General features: G+C 39.5%; 1 protein-coding gene across 2 annotated transcripts; it reads left to right on the plus strand.

Moving 5' to 3' along the window:
* Nucleotides 1-5,958: 5,958 nt before the first annotated feature.
* On the plus strand, nucleotides 5,959-13,326 carry Msantd4 (Myb/SANT DNA binding domain containing 4 with coiled-coils). Of its 2 annotated transcripts, XM_057769030.1 has the most exons (4): nucleotides 5,995-6,042; nucleotides 6,654-7,493; nucleotides 9,842-10,458; nucleotides 11,135-13,326. In XM_057769030.1, the coding sequence occupies exons 3-4, from the start codon at nucleotides 9,997-9,999 to the stop codon at nucleotides 11,708-11,710; spliced, it is 1,038 nt and encodes a 345-aa protein (XP_057625013.1). In that variant the 5' UTR covers nucleotides 5,995-6,042; nucleotides 6,654-7,493; nucleotides 9,842-9,996; the 3' UTR covers nucleotides 11,711-13,326. The 2 variants fall into 2 exon arrangements, with proteins under 2 accessions (XP_057625014.1, XP_057625013.1); XM_057769031.1 differs by lacking the exon at nucleotides 6,654-7,493 and having other exon boundaries at nucleotides 5,959-6,042.
* Nucleotides 13,327-21,827: the final 8,501 nt, after the last annotated feature.

Here is a 21,827-nt window from a genome sequence, read left to right on the forward strand (position 1 = left end):
TAGGAGTTGTGGACAGGGTGGAAAAGTGGCCACAGATGCTATTCTCTTAAAGATCTAGAAAGTAGCCTGAGGGACTGGGAGAAGAAAGACAGTGGGGAAGGTCCACAAGTTGCAAACCTAGCTTTCTGGCAGTCTTGGCCTGTGTGTGTGTGTGAGCAGGAGGGAGTCGGCCTGAGTTGGGGGCTGGGATACAGCAATAGGGTGGGGAAAGAAGAGAGGAAGGGATGGTGTGTGGGATCCACAAGGGGTATGGAAGGGGTGGGGGAGGGGAGGTCACAGCGGGTGTTCTGTTGAATTGCTAGGGAGGAGCCTAAGGGACTGAGTCTTGGAGACAGAATATTTCCTCTTTCATATGGCAGAATTGCCTCTATTCAGCTATTTAGCAAGATTGGTTTGAAATGTCTTGCAACAGCAGTGCAGACATGGTTTAAATGCCACACTTCAGTCTTCCTGACTGTAAATAAGAAAGAAAGAATACTGATTGGAACAAAACTGAGACTTTCTATTTCCCTTACAGGGTTTTCTTTCTGAATCACGTGAGTTTCTTATTAAATAAAAGACAGTGAAATAAATTGCTTTTGTCTCTTGAAGAGTTTTTCTTTAAAAAAATCAATTTTGAACTTTCCTTCTTTTTGAGTATTCATATTGGATGAGCATATTAGATAAAATGACCAGAAAGGAACAGTAAATGTATTTGTTAAAGCAACTGATTGTTTCTATGGTAACATTGAATTTGTTTGACATTTAGTGTTTCCATTGTTCTCTGTTGCTATAGTAATGAAATCTTGAATTCTGACACCATTCCAAATTCTATTAAAATAAAGTCCTTATCATTCCCCAGCAGAATGCAGGGCTGGAGTTGTCAGTGCCCATGATATGTGGGAGAGCTGTCTAGTACAAAAGTGTAGACTATGACGCATACTTGCTACACTTTAATCAAGCTGAAAAACGTGCTTAAAAAGTAAAAAGATGCTTTCCAGCTTGGACCAGGCAGAATGGCTCCCGCAAAGAAGGGTGGGGAGAAGAAGGGCTGTTCTGCCATCAATGAGGTGGTGATCCAAGAAAACACCATCAACATTCACAAGCACATCCATGGTTTGCCCCTAGGGCACTCAAAGCGCATCCAGAAGCATGCCCCTGGGCTCTCAAAGAAATCTGGAAATTTGCCATGAAGGGGATGGGGACTCCAGATGTGCGGGCCAAAGGAATAAGGAATGTTCCATACCGTATCCGGGTACGTTTGTCCAGAAAACTTAATGAGGATGAGGGCTCATGAAACAAGCTCTAAACATTGGTAACTTACATGCCTGTTACCACATTCAAAAATCTACAGGCAGTCAATGTGGATAAGAACTAACCTACTGAATCTCAAATAAAGATGGAGAACTGCCTTTAAAAAAAGTAAAAAGATTTTTAAAAATTCATAAAGTTGAATAAAAGTATTTTTATCATAAAATAGCTTTCTCTTTAAACAAACGTGAAATACATTAAATTTTTTACTTAAAATAATCAAAATTTGACATTTATTATTAATATACACACCACAGAAAAATATCTTTGCTTTTGTTCTGGGGAGAAAACTGTTTCATTCGGGGGTTACACACCAGCACCTGGCATCCATTTTTGGAATGTTGGGCAGAAAGCTCCCTTTCAAAGCTCCCTCCTCTAGGAGTTGCTTCAGTCCAAATACTGAAAGGCCCTCCTTTTCAAGGGCAGTGGGAGAGATCCCCCAGACTCAATAATCTAGGCCAACAGATGCAATCAGCAAGAGGTGTCTTTATTGATCACACAGGCGCCTGTGGGTGTACCAGCAGCTTACGCCAACTGAGCACACCGCAGGCAAATTCAAACAGCCATATTTATAGGGAAAAATGATTATATAAGAGGGTAGTATTTGTTGGCTCTCAAATTGGTGGGCTTAGCTCATCCTGGGGACGGCCCCATGTCTATTCTCGAATTTCTCGAAAAATCACAAAGCTAGATATAGCACTCTGCAGCAAGTTGACAGTTTAGATAGAATGCCTTGGGGGGTGGAGTCTAGTCAGTGAGTCTGCAACCTATAGATGTCCAGTTCTAGCATCAGCTGAAGGGGGGGGGCAGCTAAAATTCAGCAGAGTTTAACATAGTACGTGGCACGGGGGTCTTTCAAGTATGGGGGGGGTCTTTCAATACCACCTCTGAGAAAGCGCACCAAATGGTGACCCCTCCACAGGGAGGGTCAAAAGCGCTCCCACAGGCTATTTAAATCGCCCTTCTTTACCTCTCCGTGTTTTCCCCTGGCCATGAGGAGTGCTGGCACCCTTTAAACCTGAGTATCTTTTAATTTGGTCTGATTGGGATTATTTGCATTGGTGGAGAGGTAGGTCATTTTTAAAAAGTACTTAACAAAAACAATAATAAAAATTTGGAAAATCAGAGTCACAAAATATTAGTAAAAAAGTTACTTGAGGTTTTGAGGGATTTTGGTGTTTAAGAAAATATTACATGGCCTACTTATCTATCTTCAAATTTCTGGCTGGAAACCAGAATACTTTTAAATCTAGTAAATTATTATCTAATGCAGACTTTGATTGTACATGTTCTAATAATGTAGAAAAGTAGGGAACATTTAGAAACAAAAGTGATGGAGAGGGCAGTGTAGAATGCAAAATCACACAAAAATGGGGACATTAAAAAGAAATGGCTAGAGATGAATTTCCGATTAGGAATCAGAGATATTAAGAAAATTAAAAAGGAGTCTATTTTGCTGAGGTTTTGTCTTTTGGAAGTCATGAGATAAATCAAATTATTCCATAAATAACAGCGCACTAATTGAAGTAAGAGAATATGACTTTAGGGAGAGAGCAGAATAGAGTGGAGAGAACTGTCTGCTACAGGAGACATGATGGAGTCACAAGTTGATCAGTAATAGACAAGATGAAAGTCACCATTAATGATAATACCCTGAACAGATATAAAAGGACTATATGCTAAAGTGTGCTGATAAAATCATCTTCTATTTTATCTTTTTATTAGCTCAGAATTTTTTCAAAACTAAATATCAGGATCCCCCACACTTGACTTTGATAGCTGCAATTTAAATTTCAGAGATCTACCTACTTCTGCTTCCCAAGTGCTGTGATTAAAGGTATGCTCCACCACCACCTGGCTCTGCTGCCTTGGTAAAGATGTAAAGATGTTAATAAACATCTGCTTATTCTGCGTCTCTTTACTTATGTAAAGGTGTTGCTGTTTTACCTGATTGGTCTAATAAAAAACTGAACAGCCAATAGCTAGGAAGGAGCTGGACAGAAAGAATAAATAGGAGGAGAAATCTAGGTTAGAGAAGAATGAGAGGAAGAAGAAGAATGAGGGAGAAAGAGAAGGAGACACCTAGGGTCAGCCATCAGACACAGAGTAGGACATACAGAAAGAATACTAAAACTTTCTGAAGCAAAATGTAGATGAAGAGTAACAGGTTAATTTAAGTAAAAAAAAAAAAACTAGTCAAAAATAGTGTACACAAAGGCTGAGCATTTATAACTAATGATAAGTCTCCATGTCATGATCTAGGAGCTGGCCGGTGACCCATATATGCATACACAAACACACATACACATATGTGTGTCAAGCAGTAGATATATAATACTACTTATATACATACATACATACATGTGTGTGTGTATGTGTGTGTGTAATGAGTCAAGCAGTAGAAAGATATGTTTTTCAGGTGCTTGAGGGGATAGATAAAAAATACTTTGTATTTATTAGTGAATCACACTCAGTGCTTTTCGCCCCACTTTTTTCTGTGTCTCTTAGCTTTCTACAGAAAATAAAAAACATTTCGGCACATTGCTTCAATAGCTGAAAAAATAAACAAAATCTTGTGAGCAATCATGTCTCTTACCCTTAAGAACAGCAAAAATGTAAGTAATCAAAGGCAAGCTTTCTAGGCAAACTCTGGACCTTGCTGACTTCTGTATTTTGTGTGTTGATCGTAGTCATTTCCACTGCCTACAAACAAAGAACTCAGGTAAAATACAAATTAATAACTTAACTCACACATGTAGTACCTCCACGACTTCCATGGAGATTGGTAAGGAGATGGAGTAAACACGATGGATATCTGGGGTCATCCAGCATTTGCTGCCCTGATAAATAGTGCTGAATCACTCACTAGAGTGAACTCTGAGGTGAGGACTTTTATTCCTGCTGTACAGAATAGAAGTTTTTGGTCAGGTGTTTATGGTAGTACTGAGGCAGGGGGATTATAAAGTTCCAGGACAGCTGCTTCCTCTACATTAAGGGATTTGTTGCAAAAATTTCAAAAACCAAAGTATCTATATCACTCCCAAAATGACAAAAGTCAATTTTATAGCCAGACAGTGGTGGTGCATGCCTTGGAGGCAGAGGCAGGAGGATCTCTGTGAGTTCGAGGCCAGCATGGCCTACAAGAGCTAGTTCCAGGACAGCTTGGACTATTACACAGAGAAACCCCGTCTGAAAAAAGAACAAAAAACAAAACAAAACAAAAACAAACAAACAAACAAAAAAAACCAGACACAACAACAACAACAACAAAAAAAGAAAAGAAAAGAAAAAAGTCAATTTCGTTCTACTTAGGGAAAAATAATAAATATGATTTTCTAAAAAGACAGCCATAAATAACCATAAGTAAAATCTTTAAACTGACCATTAATCTTCAAAAAACATATTTCATAATTACTTCCTCATTTATGGAAGTATTCTTCTAGAAATAACCTTTAAGGATTTGTCATTCATACATAATATTTTATCATGTATTCACACCTTTTAAAATGCCTATTATATGCTAGATGCTTTTCTTTGCAAAGAAAGAGCTGTAAGGTCAAGGACAAAGGTTGCAATACTATCTCAGTTGGGCAGGGTTGTCAGAGTCAACAAATAAAAACATGGATGTCACACTGAAATTGTTATTCAAGTTTAACGTAATATCCTTTTTCATCTTGCAAATCTTTAATGGAAGGTAAATTGAAGTAGCAGCAAGTAACTGAAAAGGAAGGCTTGTTTTAGAAAGTAATTGCCAAAATGAATTCTGAGCGTGGGAACGCTTGGGAAAAGCCTTTCTGGGTGGAAACACAGACAAAGGTAGTCCCAAGGCACTGAGGAGTCTAGAATCTAGGGCAGTAAAGAGCTGGGGAAGCAAAAGGAAAATTATGTTATCAAGTCCGAGAGAAAAGCAGGATTGGGATTTTTGAAAGTCTCCTAAGGAGTTTGCACTTTGTCCTAAAATTAGGGAGATTTGTCCAGGAACTGTATGCTTCTCAATTGGACTCAGCTACTCAACTTGTTAACTGGGCTATGGGAGGATGGGCATTGGTATTATTTAGGGAGAACTTAAGATGCTTAAGGGAAGTCAGGTTCTATAAGAATGTCAATGGAGGCATTAGCCCCGGGGGGCTTAAAAGGAAAAGGGGTCGAGAAGACAGAAAACACTGAAGAAACTGTCCACAGGCCAACTGTTCCATTTGAGGTCAAAAGTAAGAGATCCTTAGATTCAAGAAGCAAAAGACACTGTCACAGTTCGAGGTTAACGGAGGCCACAGCAAGGTGAGTAGAAGAAAATGCTGGCCCAGGGTGACGCAAGTGGCTCTACTTTGCTTTGTCGAGGGTCAAGGGCCGGAGTACAGTTTGGAGACGGAGCCGCCAGTGCCCCAATCAGGCGAGTGGCGTGGCGAGTTTATCGCTAGGGACCAATCCTTTGCTGAAGCACGCTTGATTGACAACGCCACGTGACAAAGAGTGAGCGCCGAGCGGGAGGCGAATCGCTGCGGGGCGGTGTCCAGAGCACTAACCCGGAACCGGTTTGGGACTCGATTCCCATTGTGAGACCTGGCCTGGGGCGGGTTCTCAGGCAGACAGGCAATTCCCCACCCCCGGACCAATGAGTTAGCCGTAACCCATGAGGAGCAGCCCTATCGGCCAATAGAGGCAGGCAGAAGTTGATGGGCGGGGACTCCACGAACCCTCTCTTTTTCGGCACCCTCAGGGGGCGATCCTGTGATGGTGCCGCTGGGGTCGCAGGTGAGTGTTGGGGTGCAGGGGAAACAAAGAGCTGGAGAAACCAGGGGAGCCTCTGCAAGGGTGGGTCCCTGTGGGGCGACCCCATTGCGGGCTTTGGCCTCGGTTTTGCAAAGCACGGGATCATGAGGCTGGGAAGAAAAGTCCCAAGCGCGGCTGTCACCTGAGCAGGGAGGAGGGGTAGCAGCCTTTGGCCTCTGCAGAAGTGCTGGGCACCTAGATGAGGCTTTCACTCACATCCAGGGAGCGAGAGTATCCCTCCAAGTTGCATGAACTCCAACTGGGCCCAGCAGTGTCCTGAGTCACAGCGCCTTCCCCCACCCTGCTTTCTGCTCCGAGATTAGATCCCCAGCTTTCTTCCCAGTGTCCTCGGCTGCACCTTCCCACTGTAGTACTCCCTAGATGGAGACCCTTGTAAACTTCGGTTGTGTTTACCGCCTCAAGTTTTAGAGGAAGAAAAGTAGTTTTCCTGTAAGAATATTGTAAGAACATTGACTTCACTCTTGAAATGAGATTGTGGTGGGAAGTACGTAGATCAGGAATGGTTTCTTTCTTACCTGCTTAGTGAAATTAATCTTTTTCTTTCTTTCTTATATTTTTCTTTTTTCACCTAGGTTTTACTGTCTGATTTCTCTCAGATCTCTTAGTTCTGTGTGAGGCACATCCTAGAAAGATCATCTTCCTTGTTAGTCCTTAGGAGGGAAATGACCCGCTATAACACTGTACATCACTGGTAGTTATTTGAGTGCACAGTGCAGCATTTCCGTTTCCCAACAGTAAAGAATGGTTGGGGATGAAAGCCCAGAAAAATAACTGTTGTCTGTGATTGGACATTAGGGTTCTGAGATTTAGAGGTTGTGACTGCCAAATTCCTTGATGTAAGAACAGGATGAAAACAATAAAGGAGAAGAATGCTTGAAATCAGAAATGGCTTACTTAAGCATTTTATTACCTGTTATATTCCTGACACCATGAGTGCTGCTTTAGGCATGGTAGGAGCTCAGTAAATACTTTTGAGGAACTTACTTGGGAGTGGGTAAAGAAAAACCAAACCTCTCATACACGGTACCATAATGCAAAGAGTGGAACGGGCAGACAGACATACTCAGTCACAATAAAATAGCAGCTAACAAATTTTACCTCCAACTGTACTGATGCTCAAACTTTCTTGCATTTAGTCTTGTCAAAGCCTCAGGTAAAAGTTTTCCCTGTAGTCTCGCTTAATCAACAGTGGCTAGCTATGAATGGAAAGTCCAAGAATCTGGAGCTGCTCAGTCTACAAGGCTGGGTGTCTCAGCTGGTCTTCAGTATGCACCAGAATCCTGAAGTAGGTTCTAATGCCGGTGAAGCAATGGACCTGCTAGGGAAGTGAGAGCAAGGAGGCAAAGAGCCAACGCTTCCTACTTCTATGTCCTTACGCAGGCTTCCAGCAGAAGGTGTGGTCCAGATTAGAGGTAGGTTTCGCAGCTCAAAGCATATGGATTAGAGGCATGTCTTCTCAAAATTCAGATTGCATCTTCCCCTGTCAAATTAAGCAGAAATACATTACAGGTGTACTCTCCATTTTTGGGTTTTAGTTAATTCCAGATGTAATCAAGTTGGCAGCTAAGAGCAGCCAACACAAGGTTCTAATATCTAGTCCACTGAGTTTAAAAATGCAGGGAAATGTATTTTGTCAATGAAATAGTTCATTAGCTCAGCATAGCTCAGTTGGAAGGAAACAAAGGTATGCCAACTATGAATAGTATATAAACTATAGATGTGAGAACCATTTTTGGATGAAAGGCTATGCAGTTGGAAGCAACACTGAGGAGTTTTAAAACAGATTTGCAAGGCGGTGGTGGCGGAGGTCTTTAATCCCAGGATTTGGGAGGCAAAAGTAGGCAAATCTCAGTGAGTTTAAGACCAACCTGGTCTACAAAGTGAGTTCTAGGACAGCCAAGATTATTACACAGAGGAACCCTGTCTCAAAAAACAATCAAACAAAAACCAAAACAGCATCGATGACAAAAACCAAAAACAAAAAACTCACATTGATTATGTAGGTTAAAAGGGCTGCTATTTATGCCATTTAGCAATACTGTTAGAACAGTCCAGTTAGCTGGATGTGGTGATACACGATTTTAATCCCAACATTCCAGAGGCAGAGACAGGCCAGATCTCTGTGAGTTTGAGGCCAGCCTGGTATACAAAAGTGAGTTTCAGGACTTCTAGGGCTGTTAACTCTGCCTCTCAAAACAAAAAACAAATCTAGTTAGTAAATAGTCAGTTGATCTTGAATTTTTAAGAGCAGTAAAATCTAAGGGTGGATACTGTATATGAGTCTGTTGTTAACGGTAGTCATTATTATATTAAGGACTTTAATCTTGTATATATTTTGAGAAAAGCCTCACTATGTATCCAGGTCTGGAATTTAGACTCTCTTGCCTACCTGAGTTTGAAATCAGTCTTGCAGTTCCATTCCTGTATCAGATCTAGTTTGGAGTCTAACTCCAGAATCTGTTCTCATAACAATAGTTTGCATTGTCTTTCAATAATGTTCTAATTTATAAATACTTTTTCTTAAATTTCATTCACAAAACATTAACATTTGATTATTGTCATTAACATTTGACTGTTGTAACATGAAGGGCCTGCTTATTGGGGTTTCTGTCCTGCCTGGTTCCCACAGTCGTTATGGCCCAAAGAAAAATCACACAGAGTTCTACATAAGTTATGAACTGATTGGCCCATCAGCTCAGGCTTCGTATTAGCTCTTATATCTTATATTAACCCATTATTCATATCTATGTTAGCCACATGGCTAAGTATCTTTTTCATTGGGGCAGGTCACATCTTGCTTCTTCCATGGTCTGGGCAGGAAGCTTCCTTCTTCTCAGAATACTCCTGTTCTCATTGTTCCACCTCTGCTTCCTGTCTGGTTGTCCCACCTATATTTCCTGCCTGGCTACTGGCCAATCAGCGTTTATTTAAAACATAATTGACAGAATATAAACAATTCTCCCACACCAGACTGTAAGGATACTACTAGCATGCTGGTGTTAATTATACATTTGGAATCACTGGGCTGCAATATATCATTAAATATCTTTAGAAATTTACAAAGTGTATTTTAAAACTACTATGCTTGTAGTCATCTTTTGGTTTTGCAGACTTGTTTTTTTGTGTGTGTATTTGTGAAACTGATAGGGATTTTTGCAAGTTAATTTCTATTCTTCAGAACATTTAGTTCTTTCTGGCCTCCATTTGTTCAGAAAGTGACTCTTTGGAAGATTCCACACAATAGGCATTTAAATGGGAAGCTAAAAGATGGGATGGACATACTTTTGATGATGTAAGTAAGCATGCACAGTTAGTTCTTTAGAGATCCTTGAAGCTAGAAAATACAAAATAAAAGTTTATGAATGGTAACAAAATGCTTTGTTATTAAATTTTAAAAATGAGGTTTAGCGTATACTTATTACTCTAAAAGAGAAAGCTCAAACAGCAGTAGACTTGCAGGTACCTGTTTCAATTTAGCCTTGTATATTTGCTGTATTTTTGCTTCAGTGGGGGATACTCTTTGCGTCGTGAATTTCTGAAGAAATATTTTCATACAATGAACCCAGATTGTGATAGTTAAGAGGTATGTCGAGGTAAACTGAGGCAGAATCAAATTTCAGAGTGTATTTGAGCCATGGTAGTGAGCCAGTGGTTTCAAGCTGCCTTTAGATAGTTGTTTTAATCATACAGCTCACTGGTTGCAGTATGTTGTGGAAATTGTAGGTTGATTTTTTTTCTCTCTTTTACATTTCTCCTTCAGATATCAAACTGCTTCCATGACTAGATGAATGGAAACTCAGTGATTTTTTTTTTTTAGCTAAGAGCCGACAAGGGGTTGTACTTGGGCTTCGTTCTTTGGAGCATACTCTTTGCACAAGTTTTCCTGCTATTAAAACCTGCCCTGAAGTTTTAAAAATGAAGCAGTTGAAAAGGAAAAGGAAAAGCAATTTTAGTGTTCAGGAAACTCAGACCCTTTTGAAAGAAATTACCAAAAGGAAAGAAGTCATTTTTTCCAAGCAACTCAACACAACAATAAATGTGATGAAGCGAATGGCCTGGGAGGAGATTGCACAGTGTGTAAACGCTGTAGGAGAAGGCGAACAGAGGACGGGAACTGAGGTGAAGAGACGGTACCTCGACTGGCGTGCACTCATGAAAAGGAAGAGAATGAAGGCCAACATGAAGCTGGTTGGTTCTGGGTTTCCTCTACCCACGTCTGATTTAGACGACTCTCTCACTGAAGAGATAGATGAAAAAATTGCATTCCGAAATGATGCAAATTTTGACTGGCAGAATGTGGCGGATTTCCGAGATGCAGGTGGATCCCTAACAGAGGTCAAAGTGGAAGAGGAAGAAAGGGACCCACAAAGCCCTGAGGTAAGTATATTCACAGTATTAACCCATGAGGCATGTTTTTGTGGTCAGCTGCCCACGCATGCTGAGGAAGCTCCCATATCTTCAAATTCACAGATTATAGATACCAGTCATTCTGTTTTCTCCTGGTGTCCTTAATGCCTGTCTTTTCACCTAAATGTAATGGTGATATGTGAGGTATCAGTGATAACATGCATATAAGTGACATCAGGTGATTCATTTAATCTCAATAGTTCAGATTAAGTAGTTTTATGTGCTCAAACAGCATAGAAAGTTGTCAGTAAGGCAGGGCTGGGGAGATGGTTCAATGGGTAAATGGTCCAAGCCTGACATCCCTGGAACCCCCGTTAATTCTAAGTGGTGTGGCATGTATCTGTAATCCCAGCACTCAAATGACAGTGCCAGGAGAATAGACCTGAAGCCTCCAGTCTGCTAGGCTGGAGTTTGCCTCACAGTAAAACACTAAGAGACCCTGCTTCAACGTGGTGGACATTACGAAACAAACACTGTCCCTTGACCTCCATAAATGTACTATGGCCTTCATTCACCTGCATCGAGATATACACATAAACAAAGAAGTAATAAATGAAATAATAATTATTAAAGGCCAATAATGGAGCAAATTGACAATGATAGAAGTAAAAGCAAATACCAAATTATCCTTTTTCTTTTCTCTCAGTTTGAGATTGAGGAGGAGGAAGAAATGCTGTCATCTGTCATACCAGATTCCCGGAGGGAAAGTGAGCTCCCTGACTTCCCTCACATTGATGAGTTTTTCACCCTCAATTCCACACCGTCCAGACCCGCATATGATGAGCCTCATCTGCTCATGAATATAGAGAAACAGAAGCTGGAGCTGGAGAAACGCCGGCTGGATATTGAGGCAGAACGGCTGCAGGTGGAGAAGGAGCGTCTCCAAATAGAGAAGGAGCGCCTGCGCCACCTGGACCTGGAGCACGAGCGCCTGCAGCTGGAGAAGGAGCGGCTGCAGATCGAGAGAGAGAAGTGGAGGCTGCAGTTGGTTAGCGCTGAGAAACCCGCCCTAGAGAACGATCTTGGCCAGGGGGAGAAGTCCATACTACAGCCACAGGACGTAGAAGCGGAGAAGTTGAAACTCGAGCGAGAGCGCCTGCAGCTGGAGAAAGATCGGCTGCAGTTTTTGAAGTTTGAGTCTGAGAAGCTGCAGATCGAAAAGGAGCGCTTGCAGGTGGAGAAGGAGAGACTGCGAATTCAGAAAGAAGGGCATTTGCCTTGACTGTTCTCCATCCTCTGCTTAGCAAAGGTTTATGAACTGTAGCTTTCCTCATCAGTCCATGTAAAGGTAGTTGGTGAATTAGCTACCCCATCGCCACCCCTGTCTTATGTTAGTGTTTTTAGTAGGAAAAAAGATAGTAACACATAGGTAGCCATGTGGTTCAATAGTACATTGTATAAACTGTGCCCACCATAAACAAATAGCAGAGGATCTGCTAGACTCTTTCACATTAGTAATACTGCATAGAGTCCTGTCTTATTTGTGTGCCCGAAGTTTGCAATAATGTCTACAGTGAAGGTCCCACCCAGTGATTCTCAAGTGGAGTTTGGGCTCCCAGAAGACATTTGGGATTGTGGGGAGATGTTTTTTGGTGGTCAAAGTAGATGGGTGTAGGCTTCTGCTGACATCAGTAGAGGCTACAGGCTCTGCTAAATACCATGTAATGCCTGGCTCTCCTCTTCACAGGAAAGAATTACCCAACCCAAAGTATCACTAGTACCAAGTTTGAGAAACCTATCCCTGGCCTAACTGTGCACCTATAACTGTCTTCTAAAGTTTTGGAATATTAAAGCTTCAGATATTTATGTGCATAGATATTTAAATGGCCAAAAGCATATTAACTGTAAGACATTACTGTGTAGTTTATTGAATATAGGGAGTGGTGGAGGTTGTAGGTACTTTATATCCATGGTGTTGTCTATCAGTAGACTGAGACTTAGAAGCAATCCTGGGACTATCTGAGATTGTATAAAATGAATCACTTTGAAAGGCAGTCCCCCCCTCAAGAATGAACACGCGATTTGGAAAGCTTTAGTTCCCCCTTCTTTAAATCTGTTGTTGTAGTTTGAATAGAGAACTTGCCATTTCAATCATACACTGAAATGTTATATAAGAGAGTGGCAGAAGCTAGTAAAAATCATACCAGTGCCAAATGGTGACAGTAGTCCATGATGGTGACCCAGTAAATTGTTGATTGATTTTTTATTTTAAAGTGAAGAATAGTCATTTGAGACTGAGAGATGGGGCAAATGCCCTCTGCATCAGTAAAATGGTGTTGAAATGATAGAAGTAGCTGTGTGTTATGGTTAGGGGAATCATTTGCTTAACTTAATATCTACAAGAATATGAAATGGTAACTTCTTACTTTAGAATCTGAAGTTCAGAGAAATCCTGCAGTAAGTAAGTGGCTGATCTTTATGCAGTGTCCTGACGGTAGTTTATGACAGTAAAGTGCTTTCTCTGCACAATGAGCTGGAAATGGCTGCACAAGTTCACTTTGTGTTTCCTGTTTTCTAGGATGATAGCTTTAATACAACACTTCTGTTGACACACTACTTTGATTCTGTATTTGTTCCTCATTAATTTATAAATGGCTAGAAATCATGTTTGAATACGGGTATGTAGAGGGAAAACATACCTGTAATTCCTTATCCTGATTTTGAAATAGTGTTATTTTTTTATAATTCTATTAAAAGCTTCTACCTTAGAAAGAAATTTGCCTGTCTGAAACTGTATTATTTAAGGATACAGCATGGGTAGAAGCCATGTTGGAAGTGGGTTAGGGAACCTAGACTTTGCTAGACTTTGAGCTACATACCAAACATATTACTTATACTGATCCTCCCCCCTTGTTTTAATTAAAAATTTTTTCATACCGTGTCTTAGTTTGGATTCTGATTGCTGTGAAGAGACACCATGAACACAGCAACTCTTACAAAGAAAAGCATTTAATTGGTTCTGGCTTACAGTTTCAGAGGTTTAGTCCATTATTGTCATGGTGAGAAGCAGCATGGCAGCAAGCAGGCAGACATAGTGCTGGAGAAGGAGCTGATCCACATCTTGACCCACAGGCAGCAGGAGTCTGTGTCCCACACTGGGCAAAGTTTAAGCATATGAGATCTCAAAGCTTGTCCTCACAGTGACACACCTCTGCCAACAAGGCCACACCTCCTAATAGTGCCACTGCCTTGGGGCCAAGTACTTAAACACAAGAGTATGTGGGACCATTCCCATTCAAACCAACACATTAATTCCCTGACCCCCATAGGATTTTAGCCATAACAAAATGCAAAGAATTCATTCAGTCAAACTTCAAAAGGCTCTATACTCTATAATAGTTCCAATGTTTAAAAGTACAGCATTCGGTCTCTTTTGGGACTCAGGCAATCTTTTAACTATAATCCATTGTAAAATCAAAAAAAAAAAAAAGATCACATATTTCCAATAAATAATGACACAAAAGATACATTGCCATTCCAAAATGTAGGAAGAGAACATGGTGAGGAAATACTGAACAAAAGCAAGGCCCAAACCAGCTGGACAAACTTCAGACTTTGCATCTTCATGTCTGATGTCAAAACACTTAAGATCTCCAACTCCTTTTAGGTTTGTTGACTGCAACCATACATCTTTCACTTGGGCTGTTTACACTCCCTGTTAGCAGCTTTCCTTGCCAGGTATCCCACAGCTTTGGCATCTCCAACATCTTGGGGTCTTCAAGGCAATCCGTGCATCTTCACACAATACCCTCCCTGGGCCTCCAATCAGGGACATCCCTGCCATATGCCTGATTTCCTTACTTAAGGAGGGAGAGTCTATAATCCCTTACTTGTATCCTTGATGGTAAAGCCAGAAGCAAAATGGCCCAAACTGCCAAGTTCTGGTTGCTAGGGCTGGAACATGGCCCCCTCGACAACTTTCTGTATTCCATGATACCTTCACTACCTAAAGTTGGCTCTCCTGGAGCTTGCTCTATAGTCCAGTCTGACTTTGAACTCGGGGATCCCCGGCCTCTGTCTCCTGAGTGCTGGGATTAAAGGCCTATACACCATACCTGGATCCAAACTACTGCGTAATTCCCTTTTACAATTGGAAGCTTAACTGGGTTTATTCCATTTAACATCCCAATTTTCTTTAATCTGTTTATCTTCTTAAACACAGGATTTAGCTCCATTCCACTTCCTGTACCCCTTTCTCCTGAAATTGTTTTGTAATTTTTCTTGCTCAGCTTGCTCCCTTTTATTATAGATCTTTATGAGCATGATCACTAAAAACCACATGATAGTTGACACTAGGCTCTTTTGAAATTTTCTCTGCAAATGCAATTAAGCCAAAACTGCAATTTAGTCTCAGGCAGATTTTTTGGACAAGGGCAAAAATCAGACATGTTCTTCACCAAAGCAGCCACATGGCTGTTACAGGAATACTCTAGACCATATACAATTTTTTTTCTCTTCTGAAACCTCTTGAGCCAGGCTCCCACAGTTCAAATGACACTACTGTTTTCCATGTTCTTAATAGGATGGTGCATTAATCCCCACATTCAACTGCTCTTCTAATCCAAATTCTTAAAGTTCATATTTTTCTGTAAAAAAATCAGTCAGGCCAATCACAGTAATACCCCACTTCTGGTATCAACTCGTGTCTCAGTTTGGGGTTCTCTTGCTGTGAAGAGACATCAAGACCATGGCAACTCTCGTGAAAGAAAAAGAAAACACTGTAGTCTGATCATGATTTCCTCTCCTCATCTCCTCTCAGATATTCCCAACCACTCCAATTCTGCACCTTTCTTTCTCCCTAGAAAATAAACAGGTCAATAAAAAGAAAAACATTAATAATTTAAGAGGAGCAAACGGAGAAGTTAAAGCTCACCAAAAACATACACATAGAGGTACATGTGCATGCATACTCATATACAAAACCTTAAAAACACAAAAAATCAGAAACCATAAAAGAAAAGAAAAACCCAAATAAAGCATTATGAGACAAAATATCTCCAAATCTCCATTAGTATCAAAGAGTTCATTTTTGTTGGCTGTCGACTGATGTGCATGGGGCCTGCACTTAAGTGTCGTTTGTATACCCAATGAGACTCCCTTGGAGAAAACCATTTTTATCCTTTGCTATCAGTTATCAATTAGAGGTAGCTTCTTGGTTAGGAACGGGATCATGTGTCCATTTCTCCTCTCAACACTGGGAACCATCCTGGTTTGGAAGTCCTGTACATGCTACAGGTGCTGTGCCTCGTGCCTCAGTCTCTAAGTTCATATGTTTGATGAAGACATCCCATTTAGGATTGAGTGTCCCAGGGTCTCTCAGTCTCTGCACATTGTCCAGCTATGGGTCTCTGTATTCGTTCTGCTGCAGGGGGAAGCATCTCCAAGGATGGACAGAGTAAGACACTGATGTATGAATAGAAAAGAATGCCATGAAGAGTCATTTTATTGGTACATTCCGTTAGCACAGCAGTTCTCAACCTACCTAATTCTGTGGCCCTTTCATATAGTTCCTCATGTTGGGATGACTCCCAACCAGAAAATTATTTTCATTGCCCCTTCATAACTATAACTTTATTAGTGTTATTAATGTAGATATTTTTGGAGATCGAGATCCACTGCTTTAGCAGAACAGTGTTTGGTTTTCCACTAGGTCCACGGCCTGTCTATTGCTTGGCTACCTGAGCAGTGTCAGGCCATGGGTTCTATCCCATGGACTAGGCCTTTAATTAAGAAAATAGTGGTTGGTTAATCCCACAACTTTTGCGCCACTATTTCATCAGCATATCATTCAGACAGGTCACCACTGTAGAGCACGGGTTTGGGAGCTGGGAGCTGGGTTGGTGTTTATCTTTCTCCTTTAGTAGTGTGCAGAGTACCTCCTAGTACCATTAACACCAGTAAGGGTGAAGACTCTGGTTAAGAACCAGCTGTACTTCTCCATGTTCAGTGAGCTATGTAGGTGTCATCAGGAATAGGGCCTTACTATTAGGCTATGGAGAGCTATCAATAACCTTGACAATAACCTGAGTTGCTTGGGGATTCACATGGTACCCCTTTGTCTAACAACTCAATTAGCTGTAACTAATTCCTGGCACTGGAGGTTTAATTTGGTGGCAAGAGAGGTCCAATTGCGGCTTTGTTTCTCCTGTTACTTAGCAATCCCTTTTAGATTTCTTTTTATATATGTATATATTTTAAGAAGTTTCTATTGTAGTAGGTATATGTATGACCCTTCAAATGGCCCTTAGTGTTAGCTGCCCTTCCTATCTTCTCTCCCTAACCTTTTTCTTCCCTCTCCCTTTCATTTTAATCCTCCCATTCCAGCTATCCCTTATCTCTTCTATCTACTTCCTCAGGAAATCCTTTCCTCCCCCTAGTCCCTTGTTTAATACATAACTTCTGTGTTTATATGGATTGTACCATGCCTGTAGAAGACTTAAAAGCTAGCATCCATGTATTGGCAAATGCATATCATGTTTGTCTTTTTGGGTTTGTGTTATCTCACTCAGAATAATTATTTTCTAGTTCCATCCATTGGCCTTTGAAATTCACAAGTTTAATTTTTTAACAGCTGAGTAATATTACATTGTGTAAATGAATCAAAATTTTATTATCCAGGCATTTGTTGATGACATAGGCTGTTTCCAATGTATGATTATTATGAATAGCGAGTCAATGAACATGGTTGAGCACGTGCCTCTGTGGTAATTTGAGGCATCCTTTTGGGTATATGCCCAAAAGTGGTACAGCTGGACTTGAGGTAGTCCCATCTTCCTGAGGAACCATCTCACTGATTTCCATGGTGACTGTATGAATTTTCACTCTTGCCTGAAGTGGTGGGGTGTTTCTTTTACTCTGTATCCTTGCAAACATGACCAGTTACTTGTTTTGCTGATTTTAGTCATTCTGACAGGTGTAAGAAGAAATTTCATGTAGCTTTGACTTTCATCCCTGCTGGCTAAAGATGGTGAGCATTTCTCTAGGTGCTTCTTAGCCATTTAGTTTCCTCTGTTGAAAATTCTATTTTGCTCTGTATTCCAATTTTAATTGGGTTATTTGTTTTCTCATTATCTAATTTTTTAAAGATTTATTTATTTATTACATACACAGTATTCTGCCTGCACACCAAGAGGGCACCAGATCTTATTATAGATGGTTGTGAGCCACCATGTGGTTGCTGGGAATTGAATTCAGGATCTCTGGAAGAACAGTCAAAGCTGTTTAACTTTCAGTAATCTCTCCAGCCCACTATCTAGATTTTAGAGTTCTTTATATATATTGTGTCATATGTAGAGTTGGGGAAAAAGGCTTACTGCTTTGTCCAAATGACTATATCCCATGCCATGCAGAAGACTCTCAGTTTTATAAGGTTCTATTTATTAATTGTTGATCTTAGTGTCTATTATGTTCTGTTCAGAAAGTCTTTTTTGTGTGTGTGCCTGTGAGTACAAGCCTATTTCCAACTTTCTCTTCTATAAGATTTAATGTATCTTTTTGAGGTTGTTGATCCCTTTGGAGTTGAAGTTTGTGCATGGTGATAAATAGATCCATATCTATTTGAATTCTTCTACATGAAAACATCCAGTTTGACCAGTACCATTTGTTGAAGATGCTATCTTTCATCCATTTTGCATTTCTGGCTTCTTTACTAAAAATGAGGTGTCCATAGGTGTGTCTTCAAGTCCACTTGTCAACATGTCTGTTTTTGTGCCAATACCATGCTATTTTTTATTACTATAATTTTATAGTACAACTTGATGGTCCGGAATTTCCAGCAGTTCTTTTATTATTCAGGCATTTTTTATCTGTCCTGTTTTTTTTTTTATGTTTCCATGAACATAAAAATTGTCATTTCAAGATCTGTGAAGACATTGCATCCCTAATTGCTCCAAGACTTTAATCATTAAGGGGTGTTGACTTTGTCAACAGCCTTTTCTGTATCATATGAGATGATCTTTCTGTTTGTATATAGTGGATTGTATTTATCTGTTCACATATGTTGGACCATCCCTGCATCTCTACGATGTAACCCACAGGTGATCCTTTTGATGTGTTCTTGGATTCTGTTGGCAGATATTTTATTGAGCATTTTTGCATCTATGTTCATAAGGAAAATTGGCCTTTAATTTGCTTTCTTTGTTGAGTCTTAATGTAGTTTGGGTATCAAGGTTAACTATGCTTTTTAAAATGATTTGAGCAATGTTGCTTCTGTTTTTATTTTGTGGAATAAGATGAGTAGCATTGGTGTTAACTCTTACTTAAAAGTCTGGTACATTTTTGTGGTAAAACCTGGTCCTGGGTTTTGGGGGAGGTGGAACTTTAGTTGACTGTTTCTATATTACTAGGAGTTATAGGTCTGCTTATGTGATCTTGATTTAAATTTGGTAAATGGAATGTATCAAAAATTAATCATTTCTTGTAGATTTTCCAGTTTGACAGAGTACAGTTTTTAAAATATGCTATTATAATTCTCTGGATTTCCTTAGTATCTATTGTTATAACTCCCCTTTTGTTTCTAAATATGTTGATTTGATATTCTTTCTCTGCCTCATAGTTAATTGGCATAAGGGCTTGTCAATCTTACTGATTTTCTCAAAAAACCAACTCTTTGTTTCACTGATTCTTTGTATTTTTTTTTGTTTGTTTGTTTCTATTTTATTGACTCCAGACCAGACTTTGGTTGTTTCTTACCACCTACTCCTTTTGGACGTGATTTCTTCTTTCTGTTTTAGAGTTTTCAGGTGTACTGTTAAGTTGCTAGGATGCAGTCTCTCCAATTTTTTTATGTAGTCATTTCACGTTATGAACTTGCCTCTTAGAATGACCTTCATTGTGTCCTATAAGTTTGGTTATTCTGTATTTTTATTTTCATTCAATTCTAGAATGTCTTTAATTGTTTTCTTAATTTCTGTCTTGACTTGTTTTCAGTATTCATGAGTTTGTAAGCCTTCTTCTGTTTCTGTTATTGTTGATATTTAATCTGTGGTGGTCAAGTAGGATGAAATGTGTTATTTCAATTTTCTTTTATCTATTGAGATTGACTTTGTGTCCAAGGATATGGTCAGTATTGGAGAAAGTTCCATTAGGTGTTGAGAAGATACATACATACATACATACATACGTTTGAGTGAAGTGTTCTGTAAATACCTATTAGGCACATTGGATTTAGATCATCAGTTAGCTCCTACATTTCTGTTTCATTTTCTAGATAATCTGTCTATTGGCAAGTGTGGGGTATTGAAGTCTACCACTATCAGTGTATGAGGGTCAATATGTGATATAAGCTGTGGTAGTGGTTTCCTTCTTGAACCCATTGTAGGTCTAAATTTGTAGATATAGATTCCTTAAATTTGGTTTTATCATGGAATGTATTATTTTCTCTATGTGTTGTGACTGAGAGTTTTGCTGGGTAATAGTAGTCTGGGCTGGCACCTGTAGTCTATTAGCATCCTTTTATATAGTTGGGTGACCTTGTGTTTGGTGAATAGATGTTAAGAATTGCAGTGTCTAACTGGTGGATTTTTCTCTTTGATAAGTATGTAGTGTTTTTCTCTAGCTCTTCTGAAAATTAGTTTTTATTTGATTTTTTTGGTAAGATATTAAAATGGCTACAGTAGCTTGCTTGGAACATCATTTTTTTCCCTGTCCTCTTACCCAGAGGTGATGTCCATTCTTGATGGTGAGGTGTGTTTCCTTTTTTTACCCAATCTGTTAGTTTGTGTGTTTTTATTGAGAAATTTATTGCAATTATGTTGAGAGTTATTAATGAGCAGTGTTTGTTGATTCCTGTTATTTGTTCTGATAGTATTGATTCTTCTCTGCTCTTTTGATTTGCTGGCCTGGATTTATTTATTTCTTGTGTTTTGTTGTGTGTGATTAAATTCTTCCTTTTGAAGTTTTCCATCTGTGCCTTCTGTAGGTCTGGATTTATAAATAGATACTACTTAAATATTTTTTATTGTTGAATGTTTTTCTTTCTTTGTGTATTGTGATTGAATGTTTTATTGGGTACAGTAGTCTGAAAACAGTGGTCTCTTAGAATTTGTAGAACATATGTCCTGGCCCTTCTGGCTTTGAGTCTCCATTGAAAAGTTATGTATTATTCTAATAGTTCCACCCTTATATGTTATTTGGTTTTTCTCCCTTATATATTTAATATTCTTTCTTTGTTCTGGACAGTTAGTATTTTGTTTGTTTATTATGTATCATCTTAGTCAGTATTCTATTGTTTTGAAGTGACACTATGACCACAGCAACTCTTATAGGAGAAAGCATTTGATTGGGGCTTACATACAGTTTCAGAATATTACTTTATTATTATGGTAGGGAACATGGCAGCATACAGGCAGACATGGTGCTTGAGAAGTAGCCTAGAATTCTACACCTGAATCCACAGGCAGCAGGAGAAGAGAGCCACTGGGCCTGTCTTGGGATTTTGAAACCCTAATGCCTACCTCTAGAGATACATTTTCTCCAACACTGCCACACTTCCCAATCCTTTCAAATAGTAACATTCCCTGGTAGACAAGGATTCAAATCTATGAGCCTATGGGGGCCATTTTCCAAACCACCGCAGGTATTATGAATAATTTCTTTTTTATTCTTGCTTATTTGGTGTTCAGTATACATTTTGTACCCTGATAGGCACCTCCTTCTTTTTAGCAAAATGTCTTTTGTAATTTTTAAGACTATTTTCTGTGACTTTAATCTTTTTTTGTTGTTGTTGTTGCTTGCTTGTTTATTTGTTCTTTCCTTGTTCCTTTATCCATAGATCTATTCCTAGATTTTATTTTTTCATAGTGTCCCATGTGTACTTAATGTTTTGTGCCTAGATTCTTCTATAATTAAAAATTTTCTTTGGGTAAACTGTATATTTCTTCTACCTTGTCTTCAACATCTAAGATTCACTCTTCTGTGTCTTATACTTTCCTGATGAGGGATACTTCTGAGGTTTTTGTTTGACTTCCTAAATATTTCATTTCCTGTTTTATCTCAGCTGAGATTTTCTTTAATGCTTCTATTTCATTGTTGAATTCTGCTTCTACATCTTGAATTGTTTTCATTACTTTATCCAATATTTGTGTGTGTGTGTGTGTGTGTGTGTGTGTGATAGCTGTGGGCTGTCCAGTAGGGAGTGTTTCTGCAGGTTGGTGGGTAACAAAGAGGAATAGAGGTGATTCAGAAGAAAATGATGAAAGTGGCTTCATAAATGAGCTAAAGGAATCCCTACTTCACATTTCAAGGTAGAGTTCTCATGGAGTTAGAGATGTAGTAGGAAGCTGGGATCCTGCAAATAGGTTGCAGTAAGACAAAGAATGCTTTGGAGAAACAGGAATGAA

Source organism: Chionomys nivalis, chromosome 4 (genome assembly GCF_950005125.1).
Source record: "Chionomys nivalis chromosome 4, mChiNiv1.1, whole genome shotgun sequence".
NCBI lineage: Eukaryota > Metazoa > Chordata > Mammalia > Rodentia > Cricetidae > Chionomys > Chionomys nivalis.

Coding starts and splice junctions, on each gene's coding strand:
- Msantd4 (XM_057769031.1), top strand. CDS start 9,997: ATGAAGCAGTTGAAAAGGAAAAGGAAAAGCAATTTTAGTGTTCAGGAA. Junction 10,459..11,134: donor GGGACCCACAAAGCCCTGAG/GTAAGTATATTC, acceptor CTTTTCTCTCAG/TTTGAGATTGAGGAGGAGGA.